Source organism: Lithobates pipiens, unplaced genomic scaffold (genome assembly GCF_037356315.1).
Source record: "Lithobates pipiens isolate NorthernLeopardFrog02 unplaced genomic scaffold, aLitPip1_a1.2 Scaffold_19, whole genome shotgun sequence".
Lineage (NCBI taxonomy): Eukaryota > Metazoa > Chordata > Amphibia > Anura > Ranidae > Lithobates > Lithobates pipiens.
The window spans coordinates 56,795,103-56,809,753 of record NW_027507764.1 but is presented as its reverse complement, the minus strand read 5'-3'; the positions used below and the strand labels follow the sequence as shown (position 1 = coordinate 56,809,753).

The window sequence follows — 14,651 nt, the reverse complement described above, 5'->3', positions numbered from 1 at the left end:
TTCCGGGACTACGTCTATTGACATAGTCCCGTGCACGAGCGGCCTGCGCGCCCCCTGAGGGGCGCGCGCGGCGCGCTCTGTGATCGGCGAGTCTATGAGACTCGTCTGATCACCGATTGGTGCAAGGGGTCGATCCCGACCCCTTATCACGTGATCAGCTGTCAGCCAATGACAGCTGATCATGTGATATAACGGAGCCGGTAATCGGCTATTATTCCTCCTCGCGCTGTCAGCGCGAGGAGAAAAAAAAAAAGCCGATCACCGGCGGCCGTGATCGGGACATAAGTCCCGATCACGGCCAGCCCTGCTAGTGCCCACCTGCCCCCTGCCAGTGCCACATTAATAAAAAGTAAGTGCCCCCCGTCAGTGCCACCCAGCAGTGCCACCCAGCAGTGCCCACAGTGCCACCCAGTAGTACCCACAATCTGCCTCAACAAAGGTGCTGCACCCCAGTGCCACATATCCGTGCCCATCAGTGTCATCTACCAGTGCCCAGCAGTGCTGCCCATCAGTGCCCAGTAGTGCCACCTATCAGAGCCACCTATCAGTGCCACCTATCAGTGCCTATCAGTCCCATCTATCAGTGGTACCTATCAGTGCCCATCCGTGCCACCCATCCGTGCCACCCATCCGTGCCATCTTATCTGTGCCCATCTTTGCCCATCAGTGCCGCCTTATCTGTGCCCATCGGTGCCACCTTATCTGTGCCTATTTGTGCCGCCTTAACTATGCCTATCAGTGCCCACCAGTGCAGCCTATCAGTGCCCACCAGTGCAGCCTATCAGTGCCCACCAATGCAGCCCATCCGTGCCCACCAGTGCAGCCTATCAGTGCCGCCTCATCAGCGCACTTCAATGAAGGAGAAAAATGACCCGCAAAATTTTATAACAAACTATTAAACATGATTTTTTTTTTTTGCATCTTTTTTTGTTTGTTTAGCAAAAAATAAAACTCCGAGCTGTAACTAAATACCACCAAAAGAAAGCTCTATTTGTGGGAAAAAAATGATAAAAATTTAATTTGGGTACAGTGTTGTATGCCCGCGCAATTGTCATTCAAAGTGCATCAGCGCTGAAAGCTGAAAATTGGTCTGGGACTGAGGGGGGTTTAAGTGCCCAGTAAGCAAGTGGTTAACCTACCAGCATGTCTTTTGGAGCGAGGGAGAAAACCTACGCAAGCACAGGTCACACACATGCAAACTCCATGCAGGTAGTGTCCCGGTAGGAATTCAAACCAAGGACCGCCACTAAATGGGTAACTCCACTTTCATGGAAAAAAATAAAAAAAAATAAAAAATGAATAATATAGCATAAATAATTGCGACACAAGTCATATTGCAATTAAACTGTCCCTGATATCCGGGGACTGTCCCTGATTTCTGGGGACTGTCCCTGATTTGGAGCAACGTCCCTCTGTCCCTCATTCCTCCTCATTTGTCCCTCATTTTGGTCTGATCTATATAATTGTATATAAAATGCACTTTTTATCTATCAAAAAGTATTTTACACTGCTAAACCTTTCATCCAATGTCTTAATTGCTGCATCTGTAAATTCTAAAAGCCAGTATAAAGGAATAGAAGTGGGTTTAACCACTTCAGCCCCGGAAGGATTTACCCCCTTCCTGACCAGAGCACTTTTTGCGATTTGGCATTGCGTCGTTTTAACTGACAATTGCGCAGTCGTGTGACGTGGCTCCCAGACAAAATTTACGTCCTTTTTTTTCCCACAAATAGAGCTTTCTTTTGGTGGTATTTGATCATCTCTGTGGTTTTAATTTTTTTGTGCTATAAACAAAAAAGAGTGGCAATTTTGCTATAATAAATATCCCCCAAATATATATAAAAAATATTTTTTTTTTCCTCAGTTTAGGCCGATACGTATTCTTCTACATATTTTTAGTACAAAAAAATCGCAATATGCATTTATTGATTAGCTTACGCAAAAGTTATAGCATTTCCAAAAATAAGGTATCGTTTTATGGCATTTTTATTAATTTTATACATTTTTATTTTGCTAGTAATGGCGGTGATTAGCGATTTTTATCATGACTGCGACATTATGGCAGACACATTGGACATTTATGACACGTTTTTGTAACCATTGTCATTTATACAGCAATCAGTGCTATACAAATGCACCAATTCCTGTGTAAATGACATTGGCAGTGAAGGGGTTAACCACTAGGTGGCAGTGTGGGGGTTAAGTGTCCTGGGGAGTGTTTCTAACTGTCACTGATCACCGCTCCCGATCACAGGGAGCAGAGATCAGTGACACTGTCACTAGGCAGAACGGGGAGATACTGGTTTACATTAGCATCTCCCCGTTCTCCCCCCCCCCCCCGAGGCGATCACAGGTATCCACGCAGCGATTGAGTCCGTGGGACCCGCGACCCAACTCATGGAGCTTGCTATGGGCCCTCTTAAAGGGCCACATACAGGTATGTTAGTTTGCCTGTACGAGCCCTTCTACTGACGTATATCGGCGTGAGGCGGTCGGCAAGCGGTTAAGCAATGATTTTTTTGTACAATTCTCCTTTAAGGGGACATGGCAGGGGGTGTGTCCTATGCCTACTTCCTTTTTCTAATAGGTGTCCCTCATTCCTATCTCAAAAAGTTGGGAGGTGTGATCACCAGTGACACTAATACAGTGATTACTAAGCAGTGTGCTGGTTTTTAAAAATATGGCACATCACTGCTGTCTGTAGAGAGCTCTGTGTTGTTTACATACACCGCACCCTCTTCTGTCATCTGCTCAGCCAATCAGCAGGTCCCGGCCATTAATGATTGGCCAGGACCCACTGGTCATCTTGTGCTGCAGCGAATGACAGCTCAGGCTTCCTGGTTTGCACATGTGTGAGTGGACCTGAAAGAAAGCCCCGACTTACAGGTAGGTTGTGGTGCCTGTCGTAGCCGCCCCGCCGCAGTACATATAACAAGTGGTTTTAAAGAAGAACTATATAATATTTTTAAAGCCCAACTCTGGTTTAAGGTTAAAATAAATTAAAGTCAACAAAATAAGCAGCTTACACTATAACACTATCATTTTTGAACTATGGCTTTCCATACACTCATAGGTGTCTGCAGCTTATTCCGTTAGGGAGTGTAGCCCAAAGCTCAAACACACGTACCTTTTTCTGCAGCCTCAGCTGCACTGCCCCTTCCCCCACTCTCCACCTTGAGACATCCCCCCCACCACCACACAGCAGCCGTACGGAGAGGAGAAAAGCCAAAAGCACTGCTGTGGTTGGGGATGTTTCGTCACATATGGCGACCTATCACATTTGGCTACCCACTGGACTCCGCATGTGCGATGCTGCCATATGTGTTCCACCCCTGAGCCCAAGTTCAAGACCCACCATCCAAGTGGACATAGAGTTAGATCATAATTATGCCAAGCGAAGCGAGGCCATGCCCAAAGCGTGGTGAGCGAAGCGAGGCTGTGCCCAAAGCATGGCGAGCGAAGCGAGGCTGTGCCCAAAGCATGGCGAGCGAAGCGAGGCCGTGCCCAAAGCATGGCGAGCGAAGAGAGGCCATGCCCAAAGCGTGGCGAGCGAAGCGAGGCTGTGCCCGAAGCCTGGCAAGCGAAGCGAGGCCGTGCCCGAAGCCTGGCAAGCGAAGCGAGGCCATACCCGAAGCGTAGCGAGGCTGTGCCCGAAGCATGGCAAGCGAAGCGAGGCCGTACCCGAAGCGTAGCGAGCGAAGCGAGGCTGTGCCCGAAGCCTGGCAAGTGAAGCGATGCCATACCCGATACTTGGCGAGGGAAGTGAGGCCGTGCCTGAAGCATGGCGAGCGAAGCGAGGCTGTGACCAAAGCATGGCGAGCGGGCCCTGTGTTTGAACGCACATGGCGGTGTCGCGCATGCACGCTCCAGCGGGTAACAAAATGTGATTTGTAGCCGAATGTGACGTGACGAGGAGAATGTGACGTGACTGGGGAGAAGCCAGGGCAGTAGGGGGAATCGGCACAGCACAGGGTGATTAGGGTGGGCCCAGGCACACCTAGCACACCCTCTGCACACATCTATGCATACACTATAGTTCTATTCTTTTTTGCTGACATCTTGGAGGTCTTTGCTTGGCAGAAGAGGACGTCATTTTGATATTTTATTGCACTCCCAGCTATCCAACCAACAAAATGCCAACCATTCTACAAATTCCAAAAATTATTTCCCAATTGTGCCAAACATAACCTTGGAGCTCATCCTAACCTTCTAAATTAGAACTATAAAATGTAAAAAAAAATCTATAAAATGACAACAATGCTGAATATTACTATATAATGATAATATGCATCAAGATAATAAAGACAGTCTCTATATTAAAACATGAAATAGCAGGAGATCAGTCTATGAAATGACATATTTGTGTGTCTTAGATGGAAGTAAAACTTTGCAGACATAATAAAATGTTCAGTCTCGAGACACCTGGAGGACGGGAATATTAGTGCAACTGCCACTGCTGAGTTGTTTCCGGGCCTCTTGCACACCAGACATTTGGCCCAGACGCCTTTCCTCCTGGCAGCAGCGTTTTGGAAGAAAAAATGCTCGATGCTTGTAAAAGCGTTTAGGCGCATCACATGCCTGGGTATTAATATAATTTCACTGGTCAGAAGAATCATTTAACCACTTCCAGTTCAGGCCAATTCTGGCATTCCTCTCCTACGTGTAAAAAACATCTTTTTTTTTGCTAGAAAATGACTCGGAACCCCCAAACATTATGTATATTTTTTTAACCACTTGATGCCCACGTTATAGCCGAAAGACGGCTACAAGCGCGGGCTTAGATTGCCAGGAGGATGTACACGGATGTCCTCCCGTGCAGGCGGCACGCTCTGTGATCTGACTTCTTATTACTGTGGGGCTGATTATAGATCCCGGCCCTTTACCACAAGATCAGCAGTGGCATTGCGGTCCTCGGGTGACATTGGTCATATTAGAGTGGGAACAATTAATGAGACTCTTGCATTGTACGCGGACGACATGTTATTATTCCTAAATGACCCTGGGGAATCTTTGACAGTGGCCTTGGGGATTATAGATCATTTTGCTCAGTTTTCCAGGCTAAGGGTAAACTGGGGGAAGTCCTCAATTTTACCCATTGATGCGGCGGGAAAGGATAGTGCAGACCCCAGGATGGCATTGCAGTGGGTTGAGTCCCTCAAATACTTGGGAGTACAGGTTACAGCGAAGGTGGAAGATTATGTGACCCTTAATTTACTGCCCCTAATACAGTTTCTTAAGAAGAAAACACAGGCATGGATTAAACTCCCGTTGTCTTTGATGGGAAGGATTAGTTTGCTGAAGATGAAATTTCTCCCAGTGGTGTTATATTTTCTTCGGCACGCACCGGTTTGGGTTCCGAGGTCCTATTTCCGCAAACTGGACAGCATAATTTCATCGTATCTTTGGGCCCCTGGGACACCCAGAGTGGGAATTAAAGTACTGCAGGAACCCAAGGAAAGGGGAGGCCTAGCTCTACCCGATTGGCATAAGTACTATCTCGCCGGGCAGCTGGTGTTTGCACGCCGGTGGTTGACGGTGGATGATGGGGATGCGGCTACAGTGTTGGAGGCGGCTCACCTGGGGGCGTATGACAGTTTGCGATTCGCCCTGTTTAGGGGTACCAAATCGGAGTTACCATTGACGCTGTCCATGAAGGCTACTATCAGAGCGTGGGGTGTGGCGGTTAAATTAACGTGTCCCAGTTTTAGAGGGGTGTCCCCTTCCACTCCCTTGTGGATGAACCCGACCTTGCCGCATTTTTATAACCTCCCGGATCCCATGTTGTGGGTGGTGACAGGTATCAAGACCGTAGGGGATATCACTAGATACGGGGAGCTGCAGACCTTTCCCCAATTGCAAACTAGGCACGGCCTGCCAAATAGTTACTTGTTCCGGTATCTACAAATTAGACATGCCTTTCAGACACAGTTTCGAGAGCTGAGGGCGGAGTCTATGCCGTCAGCTTTGGAGAGGTTGTTGCTGGGGGAGGACCTGGTCAAACCCCTTTCAGTGACCTACAGGGAGATGTTCCAAATCACACCCCAGGCTATAGCAAAATGTAGAGAGAGGTGGGCAACGGAGGTCCCAGATGCCCGAGGGGAGGACTGGGATGACCTGTGGGTCAAGCCATTCCAACATCTGGTGTCCGCTAGGGACAGATTGATCCAGTTCAAATTTTTGCACAGAAGCTACTTTACTCCGGCCCGGTTGGGCAAGATTTTTCCTAGCGTCTCATCGGAATGCTGGAGATACTCTCATTCCCCGGCAGATGCTAACCATATTTTTTGGGACTGTGCACTTGTGCAGGATTTTTGGGAAGACATAACTTTGTGCATCTTTGAACTGATTCAAGTACCTATTCCTAAGACTATTAGAGTATGCCTGTTTGGCCTGGTTGATGAGGTGGTGCCTTCAAGGGCCATGCGAACAATGCTGAGTATCCTGCTGTTTTACGGTAGAAAGTCCATTCTTCTGCATTGGAAGAAAACAAGGGCCCCGACGGTTTCCTTTTGGAAAAACCTGGTGAACACGATGTTGCCTTATTACAAACGCACCTATGAGGCCAGAGGATGTATGAAGAAATTTGATAAGGTCTGGCACTCCTGGCTTAATTCCAGCACCACTGTAGGATAATAAAGTAGGGAAATGGTCGGGTTAGGGGTAAAGGAGGTAATTGCTAATGTGAACTGCTGATGACATAGGAATATATGAGGAAATGTCCTGACGGGTACTCTGTTATTTATTAACTTATCGTGGGATTCAGACACTGAATGTATGTACCTCTTATGGTATTGTCACTTTCCCACTTCACTGATAGTCGCCTTGGTTTCATGCCCGCCCTGAGTGGGGCCCGTGGGATGCCCCCCCTTGATTGATTGCCTGCCGCGGCTCCCGGTGGGGTATGCTGTTAGATGGCTGACGTTACTTGGCACCACACCACCACCGCACAAACCTGAGTACATCAAGTGCTGGCTCCTGACGAGTGGCCGTCTAGCCACGAAATGCATAGAGCTGCCATATAATCTGATACTTGTCTATACCCAGATAGCTTCGCTAGCTAACTTTTAATATCCCATATAAGGATCCAAGAGGCCCGAGGCTTTGAAGGCATTACCTTGTATTATGGTTTTACCCTAAATGCGTTTTTGGTGTAATTTGGAATACGATTGTTTTGCCACTATATGTGTACTCAAGTTATAACTAAGATATATTGCTTTACCGATGTATTATTTTAAGATATATTGCTTTACCCATGTACTATTTTAATGTATTTGTACATCGCATACCTTGTCTGTATACTTTGGCAATCAATAAATCCCTATTATAATCACCAAACTATTCTATTGTAACCATGTGCTTCGTTCAAAGTCCCACCCATTTGTTCGCTCTCCTCTCTTGATATGCATAGGGATGGAAATATGTGACCTTACCAGGCCACAATTTCATTTAAAGTCCCAGGGGATGAAAGAATTGACCTTACCAGGCCATACCTTCATTTAAAGTCCCCAACCCCAGTCCTCTAAAAATACTGAATGTATAAGGGAGGGAAGGTGTGAATGGTACAAGGGTGCCGGTCGGGCTGTGACTCTGGGTTAGGGGGGTGGGGGGTTCGGTTAGACTAGCTAGTTGTTGATGTTAGTTAGTACTGGCCGTTGGCCTGTGGATGTGCCCATTGGCGCGTCCAATGTTTTTGTATGTTTTGCAAAAATCAATAAACAGAATTTGATAATAAAAACATGACATTAGGCCCACACAGTGACAGCCACTGTTGCTAAGCAGTGCCCATCAGTACTGCTAATCAGTTTCGACCAGTGCCCACCAGTGCCACCTACCAGTGCCCATAAGTACGACTAATCAGTGCCCATCAGTAGTGCTAATCAGTGTCCACCAGTGCCACCTACCAGTGCCCATGAGTACTGCTAATCAGTGTCCACCAGTGCCACCTATCAGTGCCCACCAGCAGGGCCGGACTTACCATTGGGCTTGACTGGGCTCAAGCCCATGGGCCCTGCACAATAGGGGGACCCGTGGGCCCCGCCGAGATACATAGCCGAGTGTACTAGGCCCGGCTCTGCTCACAGTCACGCCCAGTCCCGTCCTATGATGGACATAACACAGGGACTGAGCGTGACTGTGAGCCAAGCCGAGTACACTCGGCTACTCTTGGCTCCACTCGGGACTGCGAGAGGAGCTGAGAGGACCCGAGAGCCGCCAAGATACACAGGACTCTATCTCAGTGACGCCATTTTTAAACTTCAAGACTGCAAATGACAAGGCTGCAAATGACACTGGGGCAAGGCTGCAAATGACAAGGCTACACTGACAAGGCTGCAATGACACTGGACAAGGCTGCAGATGGACACTGATAAGGCTGCATTGATGGGCTTTTAAATGTAAGTTTTTTCCTTAAACTTCCCTCCCAAACTTGGGGTGTGTGTTATATGCCGATAAATACGGTAATGTATAGAAGATAGTGACTCAAGCTCAGGGGCCGCCACCACTCATAAGTCCTGCCCACCAGTGCTGCCAATCAGTGCCGCATCAACAGTGCTGTCTATCAGTGCCACCTACCTGTGCCCATCAGTGCCACCGATCATTGCCACCTCTAAGTGCCACCTATCAGATCTCTTTCAATGCCGCCTATCAGTGCCAATCGGTGCCACGTATCAGTGCAGCCTCATCATTGCCTCCTAACCAGTACCCACCACTGCCACCTCATCAGTGCTCATCAGTGCCACCTTAGCAGTGCAGCCTCATCAAGGCACATTAATGAAGGAGAAAAATTACCTGTTTGCAAAATTTTATAACTACCTATTAAAACTGTTTTGTTTTGTTTTTTCAAATTTTTCTTTTTTTTGTTTTGTTTGATTAGCAAAAAATAAAAAACCCAGCGGTGTTTAATTATCACCAAAAGAAAGCTGTCAGGTCACCTTGAGGCGAGGTGACAGATGCACACCGTAGGGATCTGGAGTGCACCACAAGGTTGTGGACCCTACGGCTGACTGCTGCAGACGGGGGACAGATCCCACTGGGGTTAGAGCGTAAGATTCCCTGGGGCGCGGAGTCTAAGAGCCAGCAGGTGTTCACCAGCGCCTCTGGTGGTGAGGATGGACTTGGCTGCAACTGGCTCCAGGTCGCGACCCCCAGGGTCCCCCAGCACACACCCACAGTAGGCAACAGGAGGATAGGGATGGTGAGGAAGAATAGTCGGGTACACGCCAAAAGGTCAGGATCACAGGCAAACAGGGATAGTCAAGACACGCCAAAGTCAGTAATGGAAAACAGTAGCAGAGCACACGGCAGGAAACAGGAAGCTAACACACAAAGGCATACACAATGGTTGATCAGCACTGATGGCTTGCAGTGCACAGGTTAATATAGGGCTCCCTGATAGGGCCTGGGGTGGAGCCATGCTTAGAGGAGAGGTTATAAAAACCACCAGGTGGAAGTGGCTGGCCTCTTAGTCTGAACACATGAGGGGAGGTAAGCAAACACAGGAAGATCACTGCATAACCATGACAAAAGCTCTATTTATGTGGAAAAAATTATAAAAATGTCATATGGGTACAGTTTTACATGACCGTGCAATTGTCATTCAAAGAGATTGAGAGCGCTGAAAGCTAAAAATTGGCCTGGGCAGGAAGGGGGTAAAAGTGTCCAACTGCAGTCTACTCACATAATTTGTAAGAAAAACATCTTTGCCATTCTGAAGCTTCCCTCCAACTACTTTACATATTATTTTATATATACTGTGATTCTGTACTTGCCAAATACGCTGCAAAAATCTCCCTCCACTGAGTCTGGCTGCAACCATTTTAACTGTGGACAGCTAAAGCTGCTGCCTGTTCACTTCCTGGATTTACACACACTCAAAGGCACACCTCCAGCTCTGCAGCCCTGCAGTTCTCATTGGCCCTCTTATGATTCACCCCCCCTCCCTTCCTGGCATCCCCCCTCCCTTCCTGCAGGATGCCATAAGCCTTTACTGGCAGAAATAAAAAAGACTATTTATTATCCAAAGTTAAAACAGCAAGGGCAGAAGATTTAATAGATGGAAAGTTGAAAAAAATGACTGAAGGTCCACTTTAAGCAGAGGCCCTAGAGAATAAAATGAGAGGCGTTGCATATTTTTATGTCACACGATATTTGCGCAGCGGTTTTTGCAAGCACACATTTTGGGGAAAAAATACACTTTAACCACTACAGATCCGCGCTATTGCCAAATGACGGCATTAGCGCGGACCTACATTTCCGGGACTACGTCTATTGACGTGGTCCCGGTTACGAGCGGCCTGCGCGCCCCCTGAGGGGCGCGCGCGGCGCGCTCTGTGATCGGCGAGTCCGTGAGACTCGCCTGATCACCGATCCGTGTAAGGGGTCGATCCCGACCCCTTATCACGTGATCAGCTGTCAGCCAATGACAGCTGATCATGTGATAGAACGGAGCCGGTAATCGGCTATTATTCCTCCTCGCGCTGACAGCGCGAGGAGAGAAAAAAAAAGCCGATCGCCGGCGGCCGTGATCGGGACATCAGTCCCGATCACGGCCATCAATACAAGGGACCACCTGCCACCTGCCTGTGCCCACCTGCCTCCCGCAGTGCCATCCTGAAATAAAATAAAAGCAAAAGTAAGTGCCCCCCGTCAGTGCCCATAGTGCCCACAGTGCCACCCACAGTGCCACCCCACAGTGCCACCCACAGTGCCACCCAATCTGCCTCAAAGGTGCTGCACCCCAGTGCCGCCCATCAGTGCCCAGCAGTGCCGCCCATCTGTGCCCAGCAGTGCCGCCCATCAGTGCCCAGCAGAGCCACCTATCAGAGCCACCTATCAGTGCCACCTATCAGTGCCCATCAGTCCCATCTATCTGTGGTACCTATCAGTGCCCATCCGTGCCACCCATCCATGCCACTTATCCGTGCCACCCATCCGTGCCATCTTATCTGTGCCCATCTTTGCCCATCAGTGCCGCCTTATCTGTGCCCATCGGTGCCGCCTTATCTGTGCCTATTAGTGCCGCCTTAACTATGCCTATCAGTGCCCACAAGTGCAGCCTATCAGTGCCCACCAATGCAGCCCATCAGTGCCCACCAATGCAGCCCATCAGTGCCCACCAATGCAGCCTATCAGTGCCGCCTAATCAGCGCACTTCAATGAAGGAGAAAAATGACCCGTTTGCAAAATTTTATAACAAACTATTAAAACATGATTTTTTTTTTTTTTTTTTTGCATCTTTTTTTGTTTGTTTAGCAAAAAATAAAACTCCGAGCTGCAACTAAATACCACCAAAAGAAAGCTCTATTTGTGGGAAAAAAATGATAAAAATTTCATTTGGGTACAGTGTTGTATGCCCGCGCAATTGTCATTCAAAGTGCATCAGCGCTGAAAGCTGAAAATTGGTCTGGGACTGAGGGGGGTTTAAGTGCCCAGTAAGCAAGTGGTTAATGAATTTTAATGCACAAAGACACAATATAATACCCAATTGGTACAATATAAAAGTGGATGTTACGCTGACTACATGGATACCAAACATGGAAAATGGAAGATGCGCTGCTCCAGGTGAGATGGATTTGCCTGATAGACTCCACACATGGGTCCACCTTTGTAAAATATGCAATTGAAGAAGAAATGGCTGCACATTCTGACTGGTCCTTTTTTTAAATCTCTCTAAATGTACCCGATAACCTTATGATTACGCACAGTATTTGTGTAAAACGCGTCAACTATTAGCAGCCTGCCGGTGTCCTGTCTGTGTCACGTTTGGAGATATTTATTAAAAGGACTCAGGACCAGCATGTCATGCTTTAAAATTGTGTCCGTCCGTGGAATGTAGAGGGGCGCGCTTTAAATCTGTTTTAATTTTTTTTTATTTATTTTTTTACTTTCTTTTTTTTTAACAATTTTTTTTTATTTATTTTTTAGCACTGTAACTTTTTTTATCAACTTTATTGCTATTGCAAGGAATGAACAACATCCCTTGTAATAGCATGGGCTGTGAAAGGTCCTCTTTATGGAGAGATATGGAGTCTGTTGGATCTCTCCTCTGGCCTCCAATGCAGCCAATCAAATACAGATTGGTCTGATCGGTTGCTTTACTGGCCGTTAACAAGCAGGTAAACAAAGAACAGAAATATGAAGTGATCTAAACCTTGTCGCTTCCTGTTTCTGACATCACACAGGGGGAGGAACATCATCTGTTCCTCTCACTGTGTGCCCAGAGCCAGGTGTCGCACGTCTCATCCTTACCGGGCTCTCCGATCGCATGGGAGAACCCGGTAAAGGTGATGGCAGCGGGAGTAATCCAGCACCTTATTAGCTACTCCGATTACTTTTATTTTGTGTCCCGAATTTCTGGCCTTAAAGGATGACATCTCGATCATTGCTGCAGCTGCCGTGATGACTGAGATATCAGTATTCCCATCCCAGGATGTTTATAAACGTACAACAGATGGGAATTGGTTCATCATACAATGAAATTAGCTGAAGCAAGCTTGTCTTCACTGAGAACCCTCAGTCAAGTGCAAAGGGTATTAAAACAAAGAATGCTTTCACTATAGCGCGCAAATCAAAATTTGTCCGGTTCAGCAGGGAATGAGTGAATTTCCATCTGTGTGTAGTCCCCCCTGTTCCACAGAAGCCAATCATTAGAACAACTTCTGTTGAATAGACCTGCTGGAAAACCATTTTCGATCAGCGGCTGTAACCAATCAACAGCAGCTCTGATCAGTGTATTCTGATAGCAAAGGGTGCCCTCTGTCAGAATACAATGTTGCAGTATTCCCATAATTGATATTAACATCAGCCTATAGGGAGGCAAGAAACCTTTCTAACTGTCCCTTTCTCATATCTCCAGGTATTAAGACCACAGCAGTGAAAAAGGGTGATGAATACATTATTAATGGCAGCAAAATGTGGATAACAAATGGATGCCAAGCCGACTGGATGTGCCTCCTCACCAACACCAGCACTGGACCGTCACACAAAAATAAGTCACTTATTTGTCTGCCTATGAAGACACCTGGTAAGTTAATGACTTGAACGTATCTACTTATTACTGCACTCCCTGTGCGCAGCAGGCAGGACTCTGGAGCTCATCAAAGAACGCACTTCAGGTCCAAAGTGTAAATTGTTTTTTTCTTGGAGCTGGGCAGAAATGTAAATCTCTATCACACTTATAAGCATGCAGTAATATGCATTTCAAATGCCAGTGGCATAACTAGAACCTTCAGGGCCCTGGTGTAAGAAATCACAAAAGGTCCCCCTGACCCCTGGCCAGGGCCCTTCCCTCCAAACCCAGTAGTGGAGTGCCAGGGTCCGGTTGCAAGTGCAACTTTTGTGACCCTGGTAGTTCCGTTTCGGTGTCAGTAGTTATTTTTTTTACCTGTAGCGGCCATAACCCTCGATAGGGCGGCCTTGACTCTTGGGCTTACCGGTTACCTCTGCTTGGCTTGTTCTTTCACGTCTAGGGGTTCCCAGGGTTAGTACCCAACAACTTTAGATGCTGACACCATAAAAGTCCTTCAGAAAGGTTTTGATTTGCAGGGGTAACATCCAACAAACAGTCTCGTATGGGAACAGAGGACAGGGGTGACGAAATTCAGGCACCTTGAAATGCTAATCACCAGAAAGTCTCTAATACAACCCAGAGAGTAGCCACTCGCAGCTGGGTGCTTCAAGGCTGAACAAATCTCTAGCCAGAGATTATGGCAGTCAGCACTTTGATCCGGAACTTACAAAGTCTTTGACGTTTAATAAATGTTCAACCGAAAGTGAACAGGAACCTTTCCTCAGTACCTGGAACATTCTTTGTCTCTTTGGCAGTACTGGAAAAGCGTGGATTCATTAGTGTCCTTAACAACCCAGCAACCAGGCACTTCTTGGGATGCCAGCTTGTTGGCTCTCCTCCGAAGAGTCCTCCCCTGATCGCTTACATGGGCTGTGGTGCCCCTCCAAGTTGAGAGCACACCCGGACACCTTGAATCCTCCTTCAGTTACTGCGCCTCGGACCAGCCGGTTCCGAAACTCGGGAACAGATGGATCCTACCCCAGACCATGCGGGTCTAATGGGGCTAGCCAAACCGACCATGTTGCGAGGCGGCACACGCTCCCATGTTCGGAACCCTTCGCGGGGCTACCCTGGTCCAGATCCAGGAACAGGCAGCTATGGGCTCACAAACGAACCCTGAACACATGACTTCAGCATCTTAAGTACCCTTCCCCAGACTCCTCAGCAGGGCCAGACGCACCCACTGATTGGCTCCGGGAAACGCTGATACCTAAAGCGTCCAACCAGGCCTGGTTCTGGGCCTGTCATGTGCACCTCACTGTACACATGACCAGGCAGAACTCTAACACAGCCAAACTGAGGCCAAAGTTGAACCTGCACAATCAGCCCTCAAAACCCCTTTTACTGTTCTGAGAAAAAACTAAATTTGTACATAGCAGACACCTTGTCCAAAGTGTTGCCGCTACATACTTTTTTTTTTATTATTATTATTTTATGTATTTATTACAGTTTTTTTTAGGAGCCTCGTTGTGGGTCTTTGGTGAGATATCAGGGGTCTAAACAGACCTCTGATGTTCCACCTTTGAGCCAGAAAAGGACATTGAAGACACATCCCTTAATCTCCATCTCTGTAGCCTCAACTGCA

General features: G+C 47.5%; 1 protein-coding gene across 1 annotated transcript in view; it reads left to right on the top strand.

The window, feature by feature from the left end:
• Window positions 1–14,651, top strand: part of LOC143995984 (putative acyl-CoA dehydrogenase 6) — a 179,638-nt gene that overhangs the window by 119,953 nt on the left and 45,034 nt on the right. Inside the window, exon 7 of the mRNA XM_077490774.1 lies at window positions 12,854–13,021. Within this exon, the coding sequence (XP_077346900.1) occupies window positions 12,854–13,021 (168 nt within the window). The remainder of the gene's footprint in view (window positions 1–12,853; window positions 13,022–14,651) is intronic.